Raw genomic sequence first — 20,046 nt, forward strand, 5'->3', positions numbered from 1 at the left:
CAAATCAGAAACACAGCATGCTGTAAGTCTCAGAGGGGCGATGTGGCAGCAGCAGAGGGGGCAGCCGTCACTCAACCTGATCTGAAGAAAAAAAGCACTTACATTTCACTTGTTCGCTTTCTTTTCTTCTGTGTCCTCTTCACATGAATTTCTCTCTCATTGTGTTCCTGCTTTGGGCTGAAATGAAATGAACACCTCTCCGCAACTTGAGGGGTCTTTGTCCCACCTCGTCTGTCCCCCTTTTCCCTCTGTCTCCTCCATCCCTGCACCTTTTCCTTCACCTTGCAAACTTTAACCTGCTTTCTTTCCCACAGTCTTTCCTGCTACCTTGCTTCTGTATTCACCATCATTACTGCAGTTTCCTCCCCTCCTCTCTCATACTTAAACTTTCCACATTTCTCTCCTTTCTTTAGCCTGAGGGCAGCCAGGACACACGCTGCACATTCTCACTCCTGATTGCCATCTCTTCCTCTATACCATCTCACAACCCGCTCTCCTTCCTCATCCCTTCTTCCTCTCACCTCCCTCGCAATTATCTTTCCCCGTCCTGGCACAATGCCCTCCTCCGAGGAGCTCTGGAACTCTACCGAGCAGGTTTGGATCAATGGCTCCGAGGCGAACTTCTCTCTAAGAAGACATGGGGACGATGATGACGACGAAGGAGATCAGCACCCCTTCCTCACAGATGCATGGCTGGTCCCCCTCTTCTTCGCCCTCATCATGCTTGTCGGACTGGTGGGCAACTCTCTGGTTATTTATGTAATTTCTAAACACAGGCAGATGAGGACGGCAACCAACTTCTACATAGGTGAGCAACAGAAAAAATGACTATATGCAAGTTTATACTTCTGCGTTCTGGTTGTTCTGGTCGCAAAAACACATGAGATCGGAGGGCTAGGATGTATACTTAATCATGAACTTCCAATGCATCAACTTCAAATGCATCGTAGCTATTTGATGCATGTCTCTGTCTCTTTCATCTATCCAGTAGTGCTTCATTGCATGCCAACACTGGGTTCAAAAGGCGAGGCTGCTCATTCTCCATTTGCCCAATTAGTACACGGTGAATGTCCATGTTGATTACAGGTTTCACTTTTACCATCAGAGGAAGAGAAAGGTGTTGAGATGTGACCTAAATTGCAAATTGTTTCTAAGACTGGATACGCGAGGAGACATTAGGTGACATAATTATCTGCAGGGGGCGTTTGGAATAATTCAATTGTGCAAGAAAGCAATTTTTATAGCTCAAGAGCTCATAATGTCTCTCACTTGTTTGTGCTTATTTGCAAAGGCATGGCTGCTTTGCAGATAATGCTCAGGGCATTCATGATATGAAAGTGATCAACAATAAAAAATGTTCAAAGTACAAAGTACAATATTGATACTAAATTTGTTGCCATTATTTAATTTTTTTGGCTTCATAACAAAAATACTGGACAGAGTTTCAATCCAAATGCTGCGCAAATATTAATGGAATTTCCAGTAAAATGGCAAAAGAAAATCACAATTAATGCATGTCTAAATCCACTACTGTTATGTGAATATTAGGATAAACGGTTGGTGGCGCTAATTCTTTAGTTGGGTGCCATCAAGCCATTAGAAGAGGGTGCGACAAGATGACGTAATTAAAAGAGCGCAAGTCAAACCTCAAATGAAGATAGAAGATGATAGAAAACACTGTAGAAAGTGATGAAATATCGTATTCATGTTTGTTTCATGTATTATTTTGAGGAAGTCTCTTCATTGCTCCACACAGATGTCTTCGTCTCTTCATGTATGTCACATTCGAAGAAGTCTGCATCCATTCCGTTGCATTTAGTTTTTATCAATACGGCAATTTTTCCACCTCAGCCTAGTGTAAAGACTTTTTTCTCCAATATCTGATGCTTCCACTCAAGTTTTTTAGTGTGCAAATTGACAAGGTGCCTAAAAGTAGGTTGGTGGGAAAGCACTTATAAATGTCATCTGGGGATTTCATTCATCTCAGGTTAGGAGTGCATCAATCATGCACCAGCCTCGTGTCTCCTCTGGTTTTCAGTGCACACTGACCTGAAACCTGGATGATTGATTTTTGTTGTTGAAGTCAATTACAGCTCGTCTGATAGAGCTGTGACGTCACCTGCCACTTGCAAAAGCGATTGATTAACTGAGATTTATTGATTAAGATAATAAAACTAAAGAATGCATGTCACATAGATACATATATGTAAATTAGCTTGTTTATTGACGTGGAAATGAGGCAAAGCAGATCGTGCATTTCTGTGATTCAAATCGTTTGCGTCTGTGTTTGCATGTTGAACTATGTATGTGACACGAATTTGATCTGGATAGATGGATTACATCCCAAGGCCACAGCATTGAAACTGTTTAATATTCAGCAGCATTAGATTAGCGCCTGCACCATCTGCCCACCCTTTCAACATAATGGCCCAGCTACTATAATGTGATCAGATCAGCTAGTAAAACAAAGTGGAAACAGTGTGTGGCGAATTTGTCAGAGTGACAGATTAAACAGGAAAAAAGGGAAAACAAGATCACACTGCCGAGCTTATCACTGCAACCTCTGCTTGGTGTGCTTCGAAGATATTGAGAGGGCAGTGTGGATTTAAATTAAACATTTTGTGGGTTTCTGTAAGAGTCTGTGTGTGTAGATGTGCTGTACGACTTGTCGTCTGTCCATCAACAGTGATGGCCTTGATTTTCTTCTAAAAGCGCATCATAAGTAGTAAGCTGAGCGTAGAGGAGAGAGCACTTGACATCCGATGCACCACTTACCATTAAGCTTTTCAAAATCACCAAACACAAACAGATGTACCTGCGGCGGACACAGAAACCACAGTTAAATCAACAAGTTGAATCAACACAGAGTCCACAAACATAATCACCTTCGGGAAGGTGGTATTTGCTGCATGGGAATTGCACTGGATTGCAGGTGCTGTGTTTATTTTCACATTTCTAGCACACTAGAAGACAGCAGATAAACATATATTTAGGATTTAGTCCAGTAAAAAGTATAATCACGCTATTTTACACCGGTTGGTCCTCAAAGAGGGGTTCATGTCGGAGTCCTTGATCCATCAGCACAAGCACAAGTAGGTCAGTTTCAGTTCAAGTAGGTTTGTCCAAAACCAAAAGATAATCTGATTAATATCATAGAATGAGACTTTTATGACAAAAGCAAAGGAAAAAGTCAGATGATGTTGTTACAGAGCAACAAAGTCTGTACCGAGAGGAAGTCGGGGTGAACAGGTCAACAAAACATCAGACTTTAACACACACGACTTGTTTCCAACCCGACTCCAGTGTTTTTTTAAAGCATGAACACAATCGTTCCCAAATCTTCACCGCGTGTTTATTATCGCAACCATGAGTCCAATAACAAAGTAGTCATTTTAACCCAAACCTGGATGTTTTCCTAAACCGAACCAAGTGGTTTTTGTGCCTAAACCAAACCAAACCACATTTTATGATGCACCCATTCTCACATCATAAAACTGATTTATTTTTCAATAGTGGTTTACAACAGTTTTGGAAGGCAAAGACAAAGGATGTCGTCCTGCCGATAGGGGCGTCAGATTAATAGTTTTAACTCTAATGTGCTGTCGTTAAGCCTGCACATACCGTAGGTGTAGTATAATAATGCAACAAACCATTAGGATGGTGAGGATGGTATCACATAGATGCAAAACGTCTATGTGATATTTACCTGACACAACCTCAGATACACTATCTGTAAAACCCTGTGCTGTAGACCGCACAACAGACATCCTGTGTGTTGTTTTCTCTCCGTGCAGCAAACCTGGCTGCCACCGACATCATCTTCCTGGTGTGCTGCGTCCCCTTCACTGCCACCCTCTATCCTCTCCCTGGATGGATCTTTGGCAACTTCATGTGCAAATTTGTTGCCTTTCTACAGCAGGTAAAAACATGACTCTTTTTTTAATCTTATCACGATCACGATTACATTTTTCTTGACTCAGAAATGTGCTTTCACATACACAGACGTGTTATTTTGCTGTTATTTCTACAAAAGGTTCTGAGCACAAAGCATTTAGCAAACATGTCGGATTAAATTGAACAAACCACAATAATTAATATCATTTTAATATAATAAAGAAGTTACTCACAGCAGTGACTTTTAGGACTTTGGTACAATCAAATCACCGGGAGTAGCTGAATGAGTACTGACTCAACTGTGTGTCATACAAAAACACATCTTTTTAATCTGCTGAAGGAGGTCACAGCTTTTAAAATTACAATAAAGTCTCAAGGAAGCTTCAATCCAAAAAGAGCCATTGTTGACTTTATTTATGGTTTTTCAAAAGACTGAAAGAAGTTTCATTTAGACAGTTGACAGCTGAGGACAGCAGATTCATCAAAATTTTACTCAAAGTAACACAAAAAGATGTCCAAAAAAAAAACGGCCATGAGGAGAGAGGCTCAAAACAACATCAACTACTGACTGAGAAGAAAATGTTTAAACTTAAACTGATTTGCATAGTTTCTTTTATACTTGTAAAGTACGTTTACGTTTGTTTCTGTCTTCATTTCCACCTCCCGACAGGAGTTCAACCAATCAATTTGCATAGTTGAGATTTGGGAGGTTCGTGCATCGGCTCCTCTGTGAGCTTCTTTGACCTACGATTACCCACAACACCCTTCTCTGCATAGGTTCGCAGAGACTTTATGCGCATCTTCAGAGAAGCATAATTCCATCTTAAATCCAGTATTCTCTCTCCTTTTAGACCTGTTTTAATCTCATGAACTCCTGAGGGGACTATGTGTGTCTTAAATGTTCCACTGAGTTCACCAGCAAGTCACTAACTTTGTCCGTTTGGTGCAGAGCAGGAAGTGTACAGTCAGTTTATCTGAGCTTTTTTTACTGGAAACAACTGCCTGCTTCGTCTGGAAACTGGGTTGATGAGAGTAGTGAGATTGAACCAAAACAGTATTAAGTTGTGGGCCGTAAAATCAAAACAATGAGTGTAAACTTTCACATAGATGAATTCATGTGACCCTTTGTGAAAATAAAGATATGGATTAGAGAACCTTTTTCGAGTTTGTGAATGGACAGATAGTGAACACTGACATTGTCCTGCTACTGTCGACTCGTTGCCTCTGCATCCCCACCCTTCAGTGACAGTATCGTTAATCACGAGTAACACACAGCAAAGTTAAACCCCTGGTAATCAGTGAAGTTATGACATGTACATATTTTCTACTTCCTTGCACAAATGGATCATCAAGAAGAAGTCAAGCAAAGGCCACAACCTGTTGACTCCATGCATCTCATTCGAAGAAGATAGCCAATTAAAACGGCCTTAAATACACAACGTGAGACAATGAAGGCGTGAAGTTCAAATCTTAAAAGGCCATGTTTCTATGCTACACTGTAATTACACTTAGCCATGCACTAATAACTGTGCACTACTAAATATGCTCAATCGGTATTCCGGCTACAAATAGCTCTAAAATGCTGTACTGCCACCGAGGGTCTAAAAGAAGTGAGGGGTTGTCACAGCTCCTGGGTAGTTAATAAGCAACCTGTCAAGTGATGCAAACTCAAGACCAACGCTGTCCACAGGTGGAAGACCAAGCTTGAAAGCAAAAATTTGTTGTAAATTTCATCAATTTTCCATTTTGTTTGGAGATTGGGCTAAAAGTGTACCTTGTTCATTATGAAGCTAGAAGGGAGGAGGAGACGATGTGTCAGGCTTAAAAAAAAAAAGAAGACATTTTCTTTTGAGTGCAGAATGACTAGATGTAGACGGCTAATTTGAGCATAAAAGTGGAGGATGTCAGTCTGAGAGGCACAAAGCCTGAAAGCATTTCTTTTAGTTAATTCAACTGAACATGGAGACTAGTACGTTGTGAGCTTGTCTTTGGTGAAACAATGTCTCCTGAGGATGATGACTGAGCCCCAACCTTCTCCTTTGGAAAATTGAAAAAGCAATTGTCTGTCGAGCAGACCTCTCTTGTCGCTTTGTCAGTTTTTCTGTCTGTTTCAACCCAGCCATTTTTCTCTCCCTTTCATCATCCAGCCCTGTGTGTGTCTGTTAAAAACCTGCCTCCATTTGTTATTGTGTGTGCATGAGAGAAGGGTAATTAGGTTTTTAATGATTATAATGACATGATGATATAAAGACAGGAGACCTGACCGCTCTTTTCAAAGAAATATGGACCATTAACCTAACTAGTGTCTCAAAATGTCCACAGTTCAATGAAAACAACCAAAGGGAGACAGCCGGTGAAGTGAACTATGCCCGATGTGTTTACACCCATCATCAGCTTCTGGTTCATTTCAGTGTATTTTTGGCCCTCTTTCCTTTTTTTGGGGTGTAAATGATTAATAGGCACAAAAAGTTTTGGAATTGGTCCAGTAGATCGCCTCAGCCGCGAAACAGGCTGCAATGTCAAATGTCAAACGTACGTCCAAGTGTCTGTTTTTGCTACTGACAGCTCAGATTGTCATTTTAAGTGTCTGACAACTTTATGTAAAGGATCCCTACAGGTATAGTCTTACGACTTACTGACTCACGTTTCCACCGTCATCTTGCAATAACTCACCTCTCGCGAGATTTCAGAGCGAGACTTGAGTGAGTGTTGTACAATGTCAAGTATCATCACATCTATGTGATATAACGTATCAATTAGTGAGCTTTATATTTTTACCTTTGGACAGAACCTGGCTAGCTGTTTCCCACTGCTTCCGGTCTTTCTGCTAAGCTAAGCTAACGAGATATATACGGATACAGAAATGTGATATCTCAACAAGAAAGTGGATGAGCACATTTCCCAAAATGTCAAACTGCTCCTCGTAAAGCTGCATTGACTTACCACAGCTCAGGTCCAAGGCATATGAGATCATGAAAACTTACAAAGTCCTTCGTTTGTGAGTTACAAGTACGACTCAAGTCTTGCTTGATAATATTAAACTTACATCACTGTATAATTCAACTAGTTAGTTTACATTAACTCCTTATCAGTTTTCTAGATATCAAAAATAATATACGATGAAATGTCACATGATGTTTATTCCAAGGGAATAGAGGGAACGAGACAAAGAGTGAGACTGTGACAAGACAGGATGACAGATCAGGAACGGCCATCCATCCATTATGTGCAATCTGCAAAACAACATTAAGCTTTCAAATGTTGGTGGCAAAACTCACCTCTCCGCACACATGTTCTAATATTCATGCAGCCAGAGGGGCAAACCCTGTCTTTTAATAACCCAGTGGTCCAACAGACTTTTAGATCAGTTTCTGGGAATGGGCTTTTAAAAAAGCAAAATCAACAGCTGTTCCATGATTCATTCCTTTACACTTTCAGCCATGAAACTGTATGGAAATCTGCCGCAGACACCTTTTGACGTTGTTAGATTTCATACTACTCACGCAGAAAAAAGTTTCCTGTTCATCTGTTATTCCCTCTTCCTTCTTTTGGTGCAAGACATCTCAGATTCAGCATTTATTGAAACAGGTGTAGCTTGGAGGATAAAATCAGTGCCACTTTGTTAAGAGGAAAAAGAGAAAGACTGCTTTCTGTCTGTGAATTAATTTTCTCTCCAAAACAAAAACAAAAGAGTCTCTCCAAGCAGTGGATTTTTTCTCCAAAATGTCAGAATGAACGAAAACTCACAACGTCGACTTAGACTAAATGGTTGATTATGTTATCACTGACCTTTATTGACCTTCAAAATACAACTGCATTGTTCAGTGTTGGAACTTTAACTTCAGCTTCATCAGTATGAAATAGTAAAAAAAAGAAATGAATAGTTAAGTATATTTTAGCCTTTCATGTAGCAAGTTAGATGAGAAGATAGATACCACTATCATTAAATATGAAGTTACAGCCAGCAGGTGGTTAGCTTAGCTTATCTTAAAGAGTCGAAGCAGGGGGAAACAGCTAGCCTGGTTAGTTCCAGCATGCACAGTAACTCCTCTTTAAATCACAAATTGTCGTTTATCATTATCATTATCAAACAAGATATTACCTGTTAATTAGTGAGCTTTGGAGGTGCTGGTAGGCCAGGCAAGCTGTTTCCCTCTGTTTTATGCTAAGCATATTTAGCATAGACTACAGTCATTACAGTGGTATCAATTGTGGTAAGACAGCAAATCATGTTTCCCTAAAAACTGTAAAACACTGACTAAGACATGAATACTCATGACCAGTACATCAACAGGTCTGAGGCCTACTGTTACCACAACAGGCTTCACCACGACAACGTTGATCATGTGCAATATACTCTGCAATTAACTGAGTAGGTACATTATCTGTGAAACCATTTCATACCCATCAACGGGAGAATTTTCTAATGAAGCCAAATGTGTTTACTTGTCATTTAGAAGTAAAATGTTTAAGACGGAAATGGCTCTCCTGGTGGAAGTGGTTTTTGCTGTCGGGAAACTGAATCAAACATGAACACACAGAATTATTTTCATCTCATTTTATCTTGCACTCTCTCACACATAATTTAATCTTTTCCTATCTCACTTAAAGAAATGAGAAGAAACAGAGATGATCTAAATGTATTCTCTTTGCAATGTCCCAAGCCCATTCCTTTTAGTAGACGTTGTGCATCGAAGATAACAGGGCGGTGGGTTCTTAATGCACCCGGCGTCTTAAAAAGTGAGGGATTGTGGTACCCACTTCCTCAGTGGCCTCAAACACTGAACTCATCATGACCCCTTTCTAGCTCTCTCATCATATCCTTTGAAACACTGATGTGATGCTCCAAACCTCTAAAGGGTAATGGGCGCTGGCTTCACAGTCGCAGATAAGAGGAGGAGAGAGAAAAATAGGCAGATACATAGACAAAAGAGGGACAAAATTAGATCCTATTTGGAAAAGAGCATAGAGAGAACTTCTGACCTCTCATTTCTCACCCTGCTGCACATATTTCAAAGCAATATGATTAAGTTCACCTACATATAACACAGTGCGACCCTCAGAGGTCCACGAAATTGAAGTGAGGAAAATATCATTTTTGTGAAGAGCGCTGCTCGACTGAAAATCAATGTGCAGATGTACATGAAAAGAAAACAACAGAGACTCTCTAGTCAGCTTGCTTTCTACTGTAGAACATAATGACTGAGACTAAAATGAAGTGTTTTGTTTTTTTATCAGTGTGATGTGTGATGAAATGTGAGATCGAAGTTTGAGTTTTGCGCTTTAAGAAAAAATGGATTTACTCTGCAAGTACCTGAACATAAATTCCACATTATGGCTAAATTAGCATTCCTCTGATGTTCCCGAGTTTAATTGAATCAAGCATCATTGAACACTATTAAAAATTTAACTGAATGATTTGTTCATATGCTAATTAAAAATACTTATCGCAAATGCAGCCTCCTCTCTGCTTCCCGTCTTCCTGTTCCTCTGCTTCCTCCCTCGCTCTTTCTCCTCGCACATGCTCTTCAGTTTAAAAGCTCAAGAGCTCGTTAGCAAAACCTCAGACAAGTTGGAGAGCGAATCTGAAATAAAGGCGGTTTCTTGAGGACAAAGCAAAGCTACTTGAACTTTGCTTTTGCTTCTTAATGAGGGGTTATTAATTACGCCATAAGAAAGGTGGCCAGCTTCTGTTACAATTAGGCCACCCAAATTATTTCAGAAGGTATCAAAAGTGTGTGATAGGCTCTCTGAGAAAACATCTTCCTCTAATAGCTTGTGCACAAATTGTCTACGTACGTATCTAAAACGTATCTTTTGTAGCTTTGAGTTTGTAGCGTTGGAAATAATCAAAGTCTTTCTATGGATAAATCCACAGGAATCGCTGCATTTATTTTGATTGGTAGAAAACGTGATGTGATGTGGTGTTATCAGAGCAGATAGAGAAAAGATAAATGTCTATAATACTTAGGTTTCAACTCAAAATTCAAGGGACAGTGCGTTGCCAAATAATCCCTGTAGGAAAACACCACTGCAATGACCCTTAAGCCCAAAGAAAAGTGGGTAATGTCAAATGAAAGTTGACACAGCATGCATTGCTTTTCTAAAAAAACAGCTTAAAAAGGTGTCATTTTGCAAGGGGGGTGGTTAGGAGGGCTGGGTTGAATATCTTTCAAATTGTAGTTGTAGTAATTCCAGTTTCCTATAAGTCATGTTTCTTATTATAAATTAGTAGAATAAAAATGTCATTTCTAGGAGACAGATGTGGAAGCACAGTGCATGTCTCTGAAGATTCACACATGCACATTTACATTATGTTTTTCTGTCTTTCCTGTAGGTGACTGTCCAAGCCACCTGTATCACCCTGACAGCTATGAGCGGGGACCGCTGTTACGTCACGGTCTACCCTCTGAAATCTCTCCGCCACCGCACCCCAAGAGTAGCCATGATCGTCAGCATTTGCATTTGGATTGGTGCGTCCTGCTCGCTCATTTCCTCTGAGATCATTTCATCTTCATTTTTTAATTCATTCACCGCAGTTAATGAGTAATTAGGACAAATTGTGTGTGAAATATGTAAGAGAATTAGCACGCATGATCTCAACTACTTCAAGTGACGCAGTCCTTGTCCTGCCCAGGCTCCTTCATCCTGTCCACCCCCATTCTAATGTACCAGCGTATAGAGGAGGGTTACTGGTACGGTCCGAGGCAGTACTGCATGGAGAGATTCCCCTCTAAGACACATGAGAGGGCTTTCATCCTCTACCAGTTTATTGCTGCCTACCTGCTGCCTGTCCTCACTATCTCCTTCTGCTACACTCTGATGGTGAAGAGGGTGGGCCAGCCCACTGTAGAGCCTGTAGACAACAACTATCAGGTATGGACAAGGATTCGTTTTGCTTTGTTTTGTGCTTAATTGTAACTGCTTGACTTAGCTTAAAGGCAAGACTGCAAGCCCTCACTACTAATTGTCAGCCAATTAAAAGTTGAAAAAGCTCTTCTCTCATCTTCTGTATGCACAACCTGTCCCTTTGTAATGTTCCTTATCTTGTTTTTTATGTTGGCTGTCTTTGAACATGTCTGTTAAAGCACCTTCCTTTGAGGCAGCTGCAATCAATCATTTTTTACAACAACAATGGATCAAATGACTGTGTGTAGTGTAAAATGTGGTACTCAACAGAGAATTATAACATAGAACTGCAGTTCCCTTTAGCTCTGTGGAGCTTTTCAGTTCATTGTTTGGTTTCCTGGCCTGCAAGTCGTTGTCTAAAAACCCACAATGCGCTAACTGTCCTGCACCAAATGAGCCTCATATGTCCCTCAAGTATAGTACTTGAGTAAATCTACTTAGTTACATTCCACCACTGCTCTAGAGTACATTTTGAGGTACTTGTACTTTACTTTAATATTTCCATTCTATGCTACTTTACTCTTCTACTCCTCTACATTTTACAAATATTGTACTTTTACTGCGCTACATTTATTTAACAGCTTTAGTTACTTTGCAGATTTAGATTGTTAATACAAAATGTATATCAACTAATAAATTATGATATATGATTATAGATTAAGCTACCTGGCAGTATGTAAAGTTATTCAAATTAACTCCACTTTTACAAGCTGCAACATGGAAGTGATGTACACATTAATGCATCAGTAATTATAATATAGTAATATAATATATATGATTCTGAAATGGACCATTCTGCATAACGAGTCATTTTGTAACTAGACTTTTGGACTTTTACCTGAGTAAGATTTTGAATGACTTTTACTTGTAACAGAGTATTATTACACCATAGCATTGCTACTTTTACTCAAGTAAAAGATCTGAATAATTCTTCCACTACAGGCCAAGTGTTAGTGAAAACCAAAACCAGAGCTAAAAGGAGAGTGAATACTGGACTTAAAGTCATCAGGTGGCCAGAACGTGACTCCAAATGAATTATAATTTTGCTCTGGATGTGTAAGTTGGCAAGTGTTTGCTAACAAGTTTGCACGCACAGTCGGTTGCTTGTTAGCTTACCGCTAACGTTTGTACAGTTGGTACATTGGCTGTTTGGGACGAATAAACATATACTGTACCGCACAAACAGTCCAGGGGTCAACTTTACACATATAGCGCTTCACTTTCTGTCTGAAGACACCGTAAAAAACTCTTCTCATCTTCTCCTCCTCAGGTCAACCTCCTGTCTGAGAGAACCCTCAGTATCAGGAGCAAAGTCTCCAAGATGGTGGTCGTAATTGTCCTCCTCTTCGCCATCTGCTGGGGTCCCATCCAGATCTTTGTCCTCTTCCAGTCTTTCTATCCAAACTACCGGCCCAACTACGCCACATACAAGATCAAGACGTGGGCCAACTGCATGTCCTACGCCAACTCTTCGGTCAACCCCATAGTTTATGGTTTCATGGGAGCCACCTTCCAAAAGTCCTTCAGGAAAACCTTCCCATTTCTGTTCAAGCACAAGGTCAGAGATAGCAGCATGGCTTCGAGGACTGCCAACGCTGAGATCAAGTTTGTTGCTGCAGAGGAAGGCAACAATAACAATGCAATGAATTGAATCTAACAATTAAAAATAGGAAGAATGGGAGTATTGTTTGTATCCAGAACAATTGCTGCAAGAAGAAAATTAAAATAATGAACATTTTCCAGCCAGGGGTTCATCGTGTGAAAGTCTTAATAGAGAAACTGGCTGATTTCAAAACGACAGACTCTTGCCTGTTTGGCAAACACATTTTAGTTTTGTTAATGAATACAACTAATTAATGAATTGATGTGTGGAAACACAGACTCATAATACGGATGGACACTAACAGTGTTTGGCACAGTATGTTACCTGTTCCACTGCCAAGGCCATGGCACATAACGTCATCCATCGAGCTGCCAAAACACCACAGCCAAATCCAGTCGAACACATGATGAAAGAAAAACACATTCCCTGCAAGCTGCAGGCGGAAGTCCTAATCCTTGTAAGATCTGACAAGGTCTGCAGCTTTGGTATAAACTATTCAGCATTTGAACAACTGACAACATGATGTATTCTGAGACACATGAGAATATAGTATTTTGGAAATGACCGAAGACTGATTGTGCATTTTGAATGGACAACTGATACTCTAGAATAGATGCCTTTGGACATTTTTTTCATTTATATGATTGGCATTTGTTCCTATCACTGGAGAGAAAGAGAATAATCCAACTAGTGACACTTTCTGTGTCTCAAGGTCATGCTGAGAAACAACTAACACTATTACAGTTATTAAAGGAATAATTTGACATTTTGGGAAATACACTTTTTGGTTTTCTTGCAGAGTCACATGAGAAGATTGTGACCATTCTCATGTCTGAACACTTAATATGAAACTAGAGCCAGGAGGTGATTAGCTTAGCTTAGCATAAAGACTGGAAGCAGGGGGGAACAGCTAGCTAGGCCCTGTCCAGAGATAAAAAATAAGCCTTCCAGCATCTTTAAAGCTCATAAAGTAACACATACATAACATACATATGTAAACAAACAACATAGAACGTGTCAATTAGTTTGAGCTTTAGAGGTGTTGGTAGGTGTATTTTTGAACTTTGGACAGAGCCAAGCTTGCTAATTCCCCCCTATTTTCAGCCTTCACGCTCAGATAATAATAAGCTAATCGCCTCCTGGCACTAGCGCTGTATGTATGCTGCATTTATGCCATACTGGAGTTATTGTAATTATGAGTTTCCAACTTGTAAATAGCGTTCATGTCGAATTCCCAGTCCTAATAAAGACTGGAAAGATTTTTTCTGAATATCTCACTTGGCACGTATTTATATGAAATTACGCAAAAACAAATTCATTCACGTCAGCCAAAGTCCATCGCTGAAGCCAAATTTAATGGATGTGGTGTTATATTGTCAGTCCACTGTATTTTTTCTGTAATCACACAACCCTCTTTAGTTATCTTTCCCATCATTCATCCCATATGACCTGAACACGGCACTAACACACAGACATGAGAGCAAGAAAGTGAATGAGCACGTTTCCCGTATTGTCATATTAGTCCTTAAAAATCTGGCTGTATTTTGATGTTGTTCATTTGTTGTAGTAGAAATCCACTCGATGGAGTCCGTCTCCTTTTCCCGTACAAGTTGCAACCCAAACGATCAACCAAAACACTAAAAACAACATCAGTTACAAGGAGGTTGCTGTCTAAGTCATGTTTTCATCCCCAATATTTGTAAATACCTCTCTGGTGTCGTAGGTTATTACAGAGATGGCTACAAAAGCCTGCACCTGAAAAATAAAACAGGATGTTTGTTTTATTCTTTCTTTACCACATTTAACCCGCGGTGAAACAGTGAGCTCAGGACAACTCAGGGTTAAAGTTAGACGTTTCTGTTTGGTGAGACTCCAGCCAAACAAAGCCAGCATCCAGTTGAATGTGAGTTCCTCTGCTGCCAAATGTGATGAGTGGGAGCTGGCTGGAGTGGGGGTGACGACCGGTGATGCATGGACAGTGTTTACCTTTCTTTTGTGTCATAGACACACAAACATTCACGGCTTACTCAATACCTGTGTGCGCACAAACGCTGTAGAAGTGTGTGCGCACATACACAGGCATCCACGTGCACTTTCAGCCGACAAATGCAGGTGTTGTTTGTTACTAATGAGTTGTCACATCATTCTTGTATGATCTTGTCAGATGGATTCAATTCCAAAAGGTGGGGGCGACCCGTATGGTCTGTGCCCTGTTGTGAGAGAGCGTTTTAAAGGAGAACTTATTCAGCTGTCTGCCGATGGATATACAGCCAGTCATTGTTGATAAATCTATAGCGGCTCCGTCAGCTCTTCACTTTCTAGATGCAGTTCTTTTCTATCCATCCCACGCAGTGACATTCAAAATCAGAACTCCAATTATGACCCACAGAATATCTGCTAATGGAGCTCTCACTTGAATTGTAGATACTGCAGGACTTCATCAGGGCTCCATTTGAATTACATCAAAGTGTCTTGAAAGGAAAACCAGAGTGCTTTTCACTGCCCTAATTAGCCATAAATAGGTAACAAAAAGGTGCTCATGGGCATTAATTAAGTGGACAGAACTATCTTTGGCCACCTTAATGTAACTAAAGATGTTACATGTTCAGTAGTACATACTAATTATATACACCCCTGAATACACTTTAAACAAAACATGAACCTTGTAGCCAAACAAATTAACAGGTTTTTACGTTTACAGAAAAAAACTCAACTGTTGAGTGCAGAACAGCCTGTAGATATAAAGACAGGCTTTATCCACAAATGTCAGGGATTGATGCAAATGTCATGGCGCGAGACCATGTGGGCATTTTATTTTTTTTTACTTTGTGCTCTTTCAATGAGCCATAAGCAGCTGTGCAAAGCAGTCCTATAGTACCTAATGAAAAACACAAAATAACAGTCCCCATTGATTTTCAGATGCTAAAAAAAAAACCCAAGACAATAATGCGACAACAACCTTTGTTGTGACTCACCATTCCTGAAGAGAAGATCCGCCCACACTGTGCACTAATGTACTTGGTGATGATGACCTTCGTAACAATTACAAATCTAAACTCCATTGTTGTCCATTTAGCACTGAGTTAACTTCAGCAATGAAACACACATGTACAGCACAGGCAACTGCATGATTCAGTGTCAGGGTCGAGATAAATAAAGCAAGTAGTCAGAATGTGGGAGGCTTCATTCACTAAAAAGGTTCGAGGCAGTAACACAAAGGCCTCACAGGGTACTCATGTATACTCATTGTACTCAGTGTATTGCAGCTTGTGCGCTCCTCTGTGACACATCTCTTAATGTTAGCTATTATGCATTTACCCTGTGTAGATTCTCTTTTTGTGGATACTGCAGCCTTTCTGAACACATACATTTCAAGCAAAATCAGTCTCTCAAATGTATCAAAGCTTCATGTTTAATGAAGGAAATAATAGTATTGGTGATGATTGATGTGCCAATAATTGCCATAATAAATGCGAAATAGTGATATGTAGAACATTAAGTACATATAAAAGATTGAAAAAGGCATTTCGGGCAAAATGTACTCCTCAGAACAAGAATAGTGTTTAACAGCCGATCCTCTCGGCCACATTCATGTCATATCAGTATAATCTTGATTACCAGTTTCCAACTTTGAATAGTGTTTACATCAACATCCAAGTTGTAATTAAGACATGAAAGCTCCGATATCTTCGACTTGGCGCTTAGTAATACAGAAGAGGTGAAAACCAAACAAACATGGATGCTTCACATCAGCCAGAGTCTCTTCATTCATGGTAGTTAAACAAACATTAAATGCTAATGACTTTTACTTTTTCAATGCTAATGAAACGGAGGGAAGATGGTTTGGTCTCTTTTTATAATTCCTGTTACTAGGTTGTGCAAAGTCACAGTTGTTATGCCTCCAGGTGCCAATCTGAGAATCTGCACCTCTGTTTGTCCAGCTGTGTGGAATTAGATCATTGCCTAATACAACACAATCATTGTCTTGATTGAGTTGTAAATGTATGTACTGCAGTGACCAGGACCCTATTTTACTTTAAAACAGATTCTCTTTCTAGAACACACTTCTACATAAAAGAAAATATATTGTAATAATAAAAGATAACATTCATGTACTTCTGATATATCTATAAATGTGTTGTACTGTTTTTTTCCTCAATCTATTTCTATGTTGCAGATTAATATAAACAATTTCTGCATGTATATATTTGGAGCATTGCTTTTACAGAGGATTTCAAAGGATATCTAATCGTTTTCTTCTAAACCACAAAGACAGCTCTTCAAACACCGGCACATCTACTTTCAGAGGAATTATGCAAAAGCTTTAATTTACACACACAGCCACAAGGCTTTTGTGTAAAGTTGTATTGAAGAGGAAAAATAAATTAAACATTGAAATAGCTCAAGTTGCCCTTCTTGACCTCTGTGAAAATTCATCACATACCGTATGTCTGAACATTATTAAGTAGTGAATCACACAGCTGTATGTTTTCCTCCCAAAAAGATGTGTTTGACATAAACTGGTCTTCAGTACCCAGAACACACATTTTTATTTGTGTTATTTTTCAGATTAGAGGCAAAGCCGTTCCATTACCATCCTGTGTTTTGTCTGTTTAGGTTCTGTTTGCATCTCATTGCTCTTTGCTCTGGTTTCATTTTTCTGTTGATTTGTTCATGAAAATGTTTTTCAATAGTTTCCAAAGCTGCATTGTTTTATTTTACCCTGCCATGCGGTGTAATGCATCATTTGAAGTTACTTCTAAGTGAAACTGTTTTTTCATGCTCCAATGTTTTTTTTTATGTTTGAGTTGCTTGACGTAACTGTCAAAACCTAGCTGTCAAAACCTAACTGTCAAAACCTAGAACCTGGAAGCTTTTTTCACCCCTAAACATTTACAATCTGGTCTTCAGGCTGTTTATTCCACTTTCAAGTGTGAAATCTACTGTGAAATCACACATAAATGTTTCTGTTTGGTTCTCTAATCATCATCACAGTTTAGCTCTGTAAAAACAGGCACCTGGTTGGCTGCAACTTTCTGACCAAACAGAATGTCAATATTGGAAGATTCTCAAAAATCCTGGACAACATTTGAATGTTAATTACCAGTATTTTTTTTTTAATTGACTCATCCTTTCTTTTGCCCTCACTATGCATAGGAGTACAGATACGCAGCGAGCAGAGTAGACTGAAGGTACAGTAACAAGGAAACTGGATTCACAATAGACTAGCTGTTAAATGAGTTACTGTACATTGCCCTTCATGCCAGGAACCAGTGAAAGATCAGCATTTAATCCCCGGAAGTACAACACTGTAATTAAACTAGTTAACACAAGACTAAATGCACAAATACAGTAAAACAGGGTAGAGTAAAAGACACAAATTAGCCCAACAGTACTTCACTTATTTAGAATTGTATTAGCAACACATTAGCCTCACACAGCTTGTATAGCGGCTAGCTTAGTTAGCAGTAAAGTGATCATGGACAAAATACATTAACAGTTAAACAATTAAAACACTAGCCACAAAGAATGTTCCAACGAGGACACTTGGGGAGTAAATAAAAGACGCCTGTCAATGTTTGCTTGGTCCCAGATCTGACAAAATGGTGGACGTAAGAATGTCAGTTAAACTGTAACTGCTATGGAACTCTGCCAGTAGTGGTTGCTACTAGCAACAGAATGAAATCAACTTCAACTGAAAGAATATCATTTAATACCCAAACATTTAAGGACTCTAACGACTTCTGAGGGAAATATCTACATGCTCCACTATCTTCAACAGCTAGTCGCTAACTGTGTTTGTCTGCCGTTGGTTAGTGAGGTTTTTAGAGCCTTTTCACAGAAAACAGCTGACTGCTGCTGCCAAAAACGGAACGACAGAAGTGATGAGACTGAACCAAAACAGTAAAGTTTGCCAGACAGCTAAACAATGAGCTGAAACTCGCTATAAAGCTCTGCAGATTCGGGAGGTAGGTTCATCACAAACCCTTTCATATTATGATATTGTTTTCACATTGTCATTTGAAACATTGTTATTACAGATAAATATATTAATTAAAGCCAGGTTAATGTTACAGGAAAGCTTATTATCATATTACCATTAGTTGTTCATTTGAAATAGGACACACATTTCTGTCTGCAGTGCAAAACTTGTTTAGTTAAGTTATATATTTCACTATGTTGACAACTGGCATTAACATTAACATTAACTACCAACAGCCTGATATCTTCACATTATTCTTTGGTTGAGTTGTTGAGGGTTTTCATTCAGTGGTTATACTATCTTCTATTTGTGGTCTCTTGCTGTTCATTAAAGCCTTGATGCCGATCTCTCTTTGGTAGAACCACTTCCTATTTTGCCGTAAGTACATCAAGCACATTGCAAAAAATGGTACCAAGTTTTGTAAAAGAAATCAATAGAAAGCAACACAGACTACAAACAGTGCCAAAGTTAGTGAAACCAAAACAATTACCTAAAAAAGACACTAAAACGCTCTGTTTAGCTGAGAGAAACTGTAGTCAGGTAATAATTATCTTTAGCTTCAACACTACGTGTGACCTCTTTCACATTACATGCAGACATTTGACCCAGTATTAATATAAAGACATTGTTTGGTGCAGCTTTAATTTGACATGTAGCAGCTTTACCAGTGAGGTGTTCTTTCTCTGCAGTGCTCAATGTTTTGTTGTGAGTAACACCTTCCTAACAGATAATCGCTCATCAACGCTGTCCCTCCTTTACCTGCCCACACTTGTTCTCTGGACATATCTGGTCCTGACAGACAAATAGCACCTTTACTATTTCTGTGGGCTCCATTTCAACTGAGATATCTCACCTGCTGTCACAGCAGCGCTCCCTCTCAGTTACCTTGGCAGCAACTCTTTAGGCTAGCAAAGAAAATAATAGATAATGTTGATCTTTAAGGTGTATCAATAGCCTTTGAAAGAGTTTATCTGTCTGTTGGGAAACAAGGTGTTGTGGTTTATCTAATAGATTTTTAAGATCTCATAAACCTCTTCACCTGCCTCTCAATAAAACACAAACTGTTCTACATGATTAATAATGTCACCTGGCTGAATGTGTGGCTCCCACAGGAAATTAATATTCAGATTAGAAAATGTAACAGCAACGACGATGAAAAATTGTATGGCAGAAGAGCCGGGAGAGGTGCGTGGGCTGCTATTTACCATTCTGTTTAAAGTCTCACCACTTGACTGGAAGTGTAATAGAGTATAAAAAATAATTTTAATGTCACTCTGACACAGCCATTATTTTCCTGCCAGTACCTGCTGGTAAATAGAGTTGTATGTACGCCAAATGAGTTTACAGGGCTAATTTTGTGAACTGGTCAACAGAGGTAATTCATCACTGAGGGAGACACAGATGATCAATCAAGTTCAAACCCTCCTTGCTGTCTGGACAACATAGTATAAGACCTCCTGAAGAATGAAAAATCAATTTTCCTGTGAAGAAGAGTATTTTCCTCAGTGTCCTTGGTGTAAAGTGCAAAGCATTATCTGAAATTACAGCCAAAAGCAATTTGATCTCTTGACTTGTCCAGGAACGGTTTTCCCCTCGCGGCTTTTTATCTCAAAAATACTTCAAGACATCGCTCAATTTACGACACAGCGTTTTCACT

At 39.4% G+C, this 20,046-nt stretch overlaps 1 protein-coding gene across 1 annotated transcript; it reads left to right on the forward strand.

Moving 5' to 3' along the window:
* Positions 1-555: 555 nt before the first annotated feature.
* On the forward strand, positions 556-12,454 carry kiss1ra (KISS1 receptor a). Its single transcript, XM_070918186.1, has 5 exons — positions 556-808; positions 3,795-3,919; positions 10,232-10,367; positions 10,532-10,770; positions 12,074-12,454. Exons 1-5 carry the CDS (start codon positions 556-558, stop codon positions 12,452-12,454), a joined length of 1,134 nt encoding a protein of 377 aa, XP_070774287.1.
* Positions 12,455-20,046: the final 7,592 nt, after the last annotated feature.

Source organism: Enoplosus armatus, chromosome 14 (assembly GCF_043641665.1).
Source record: "Enoplosus armatus isolate fEnoArm2 chromosome 14, fEnoArm2.hap1, whole genome shotgun sequence".
NCBI lineage: Eukaryota > Metazoa > Chordata > Actinopteri > Centrarchiformes > Enoplosidae > Enoplosus > Enoplosus armatus.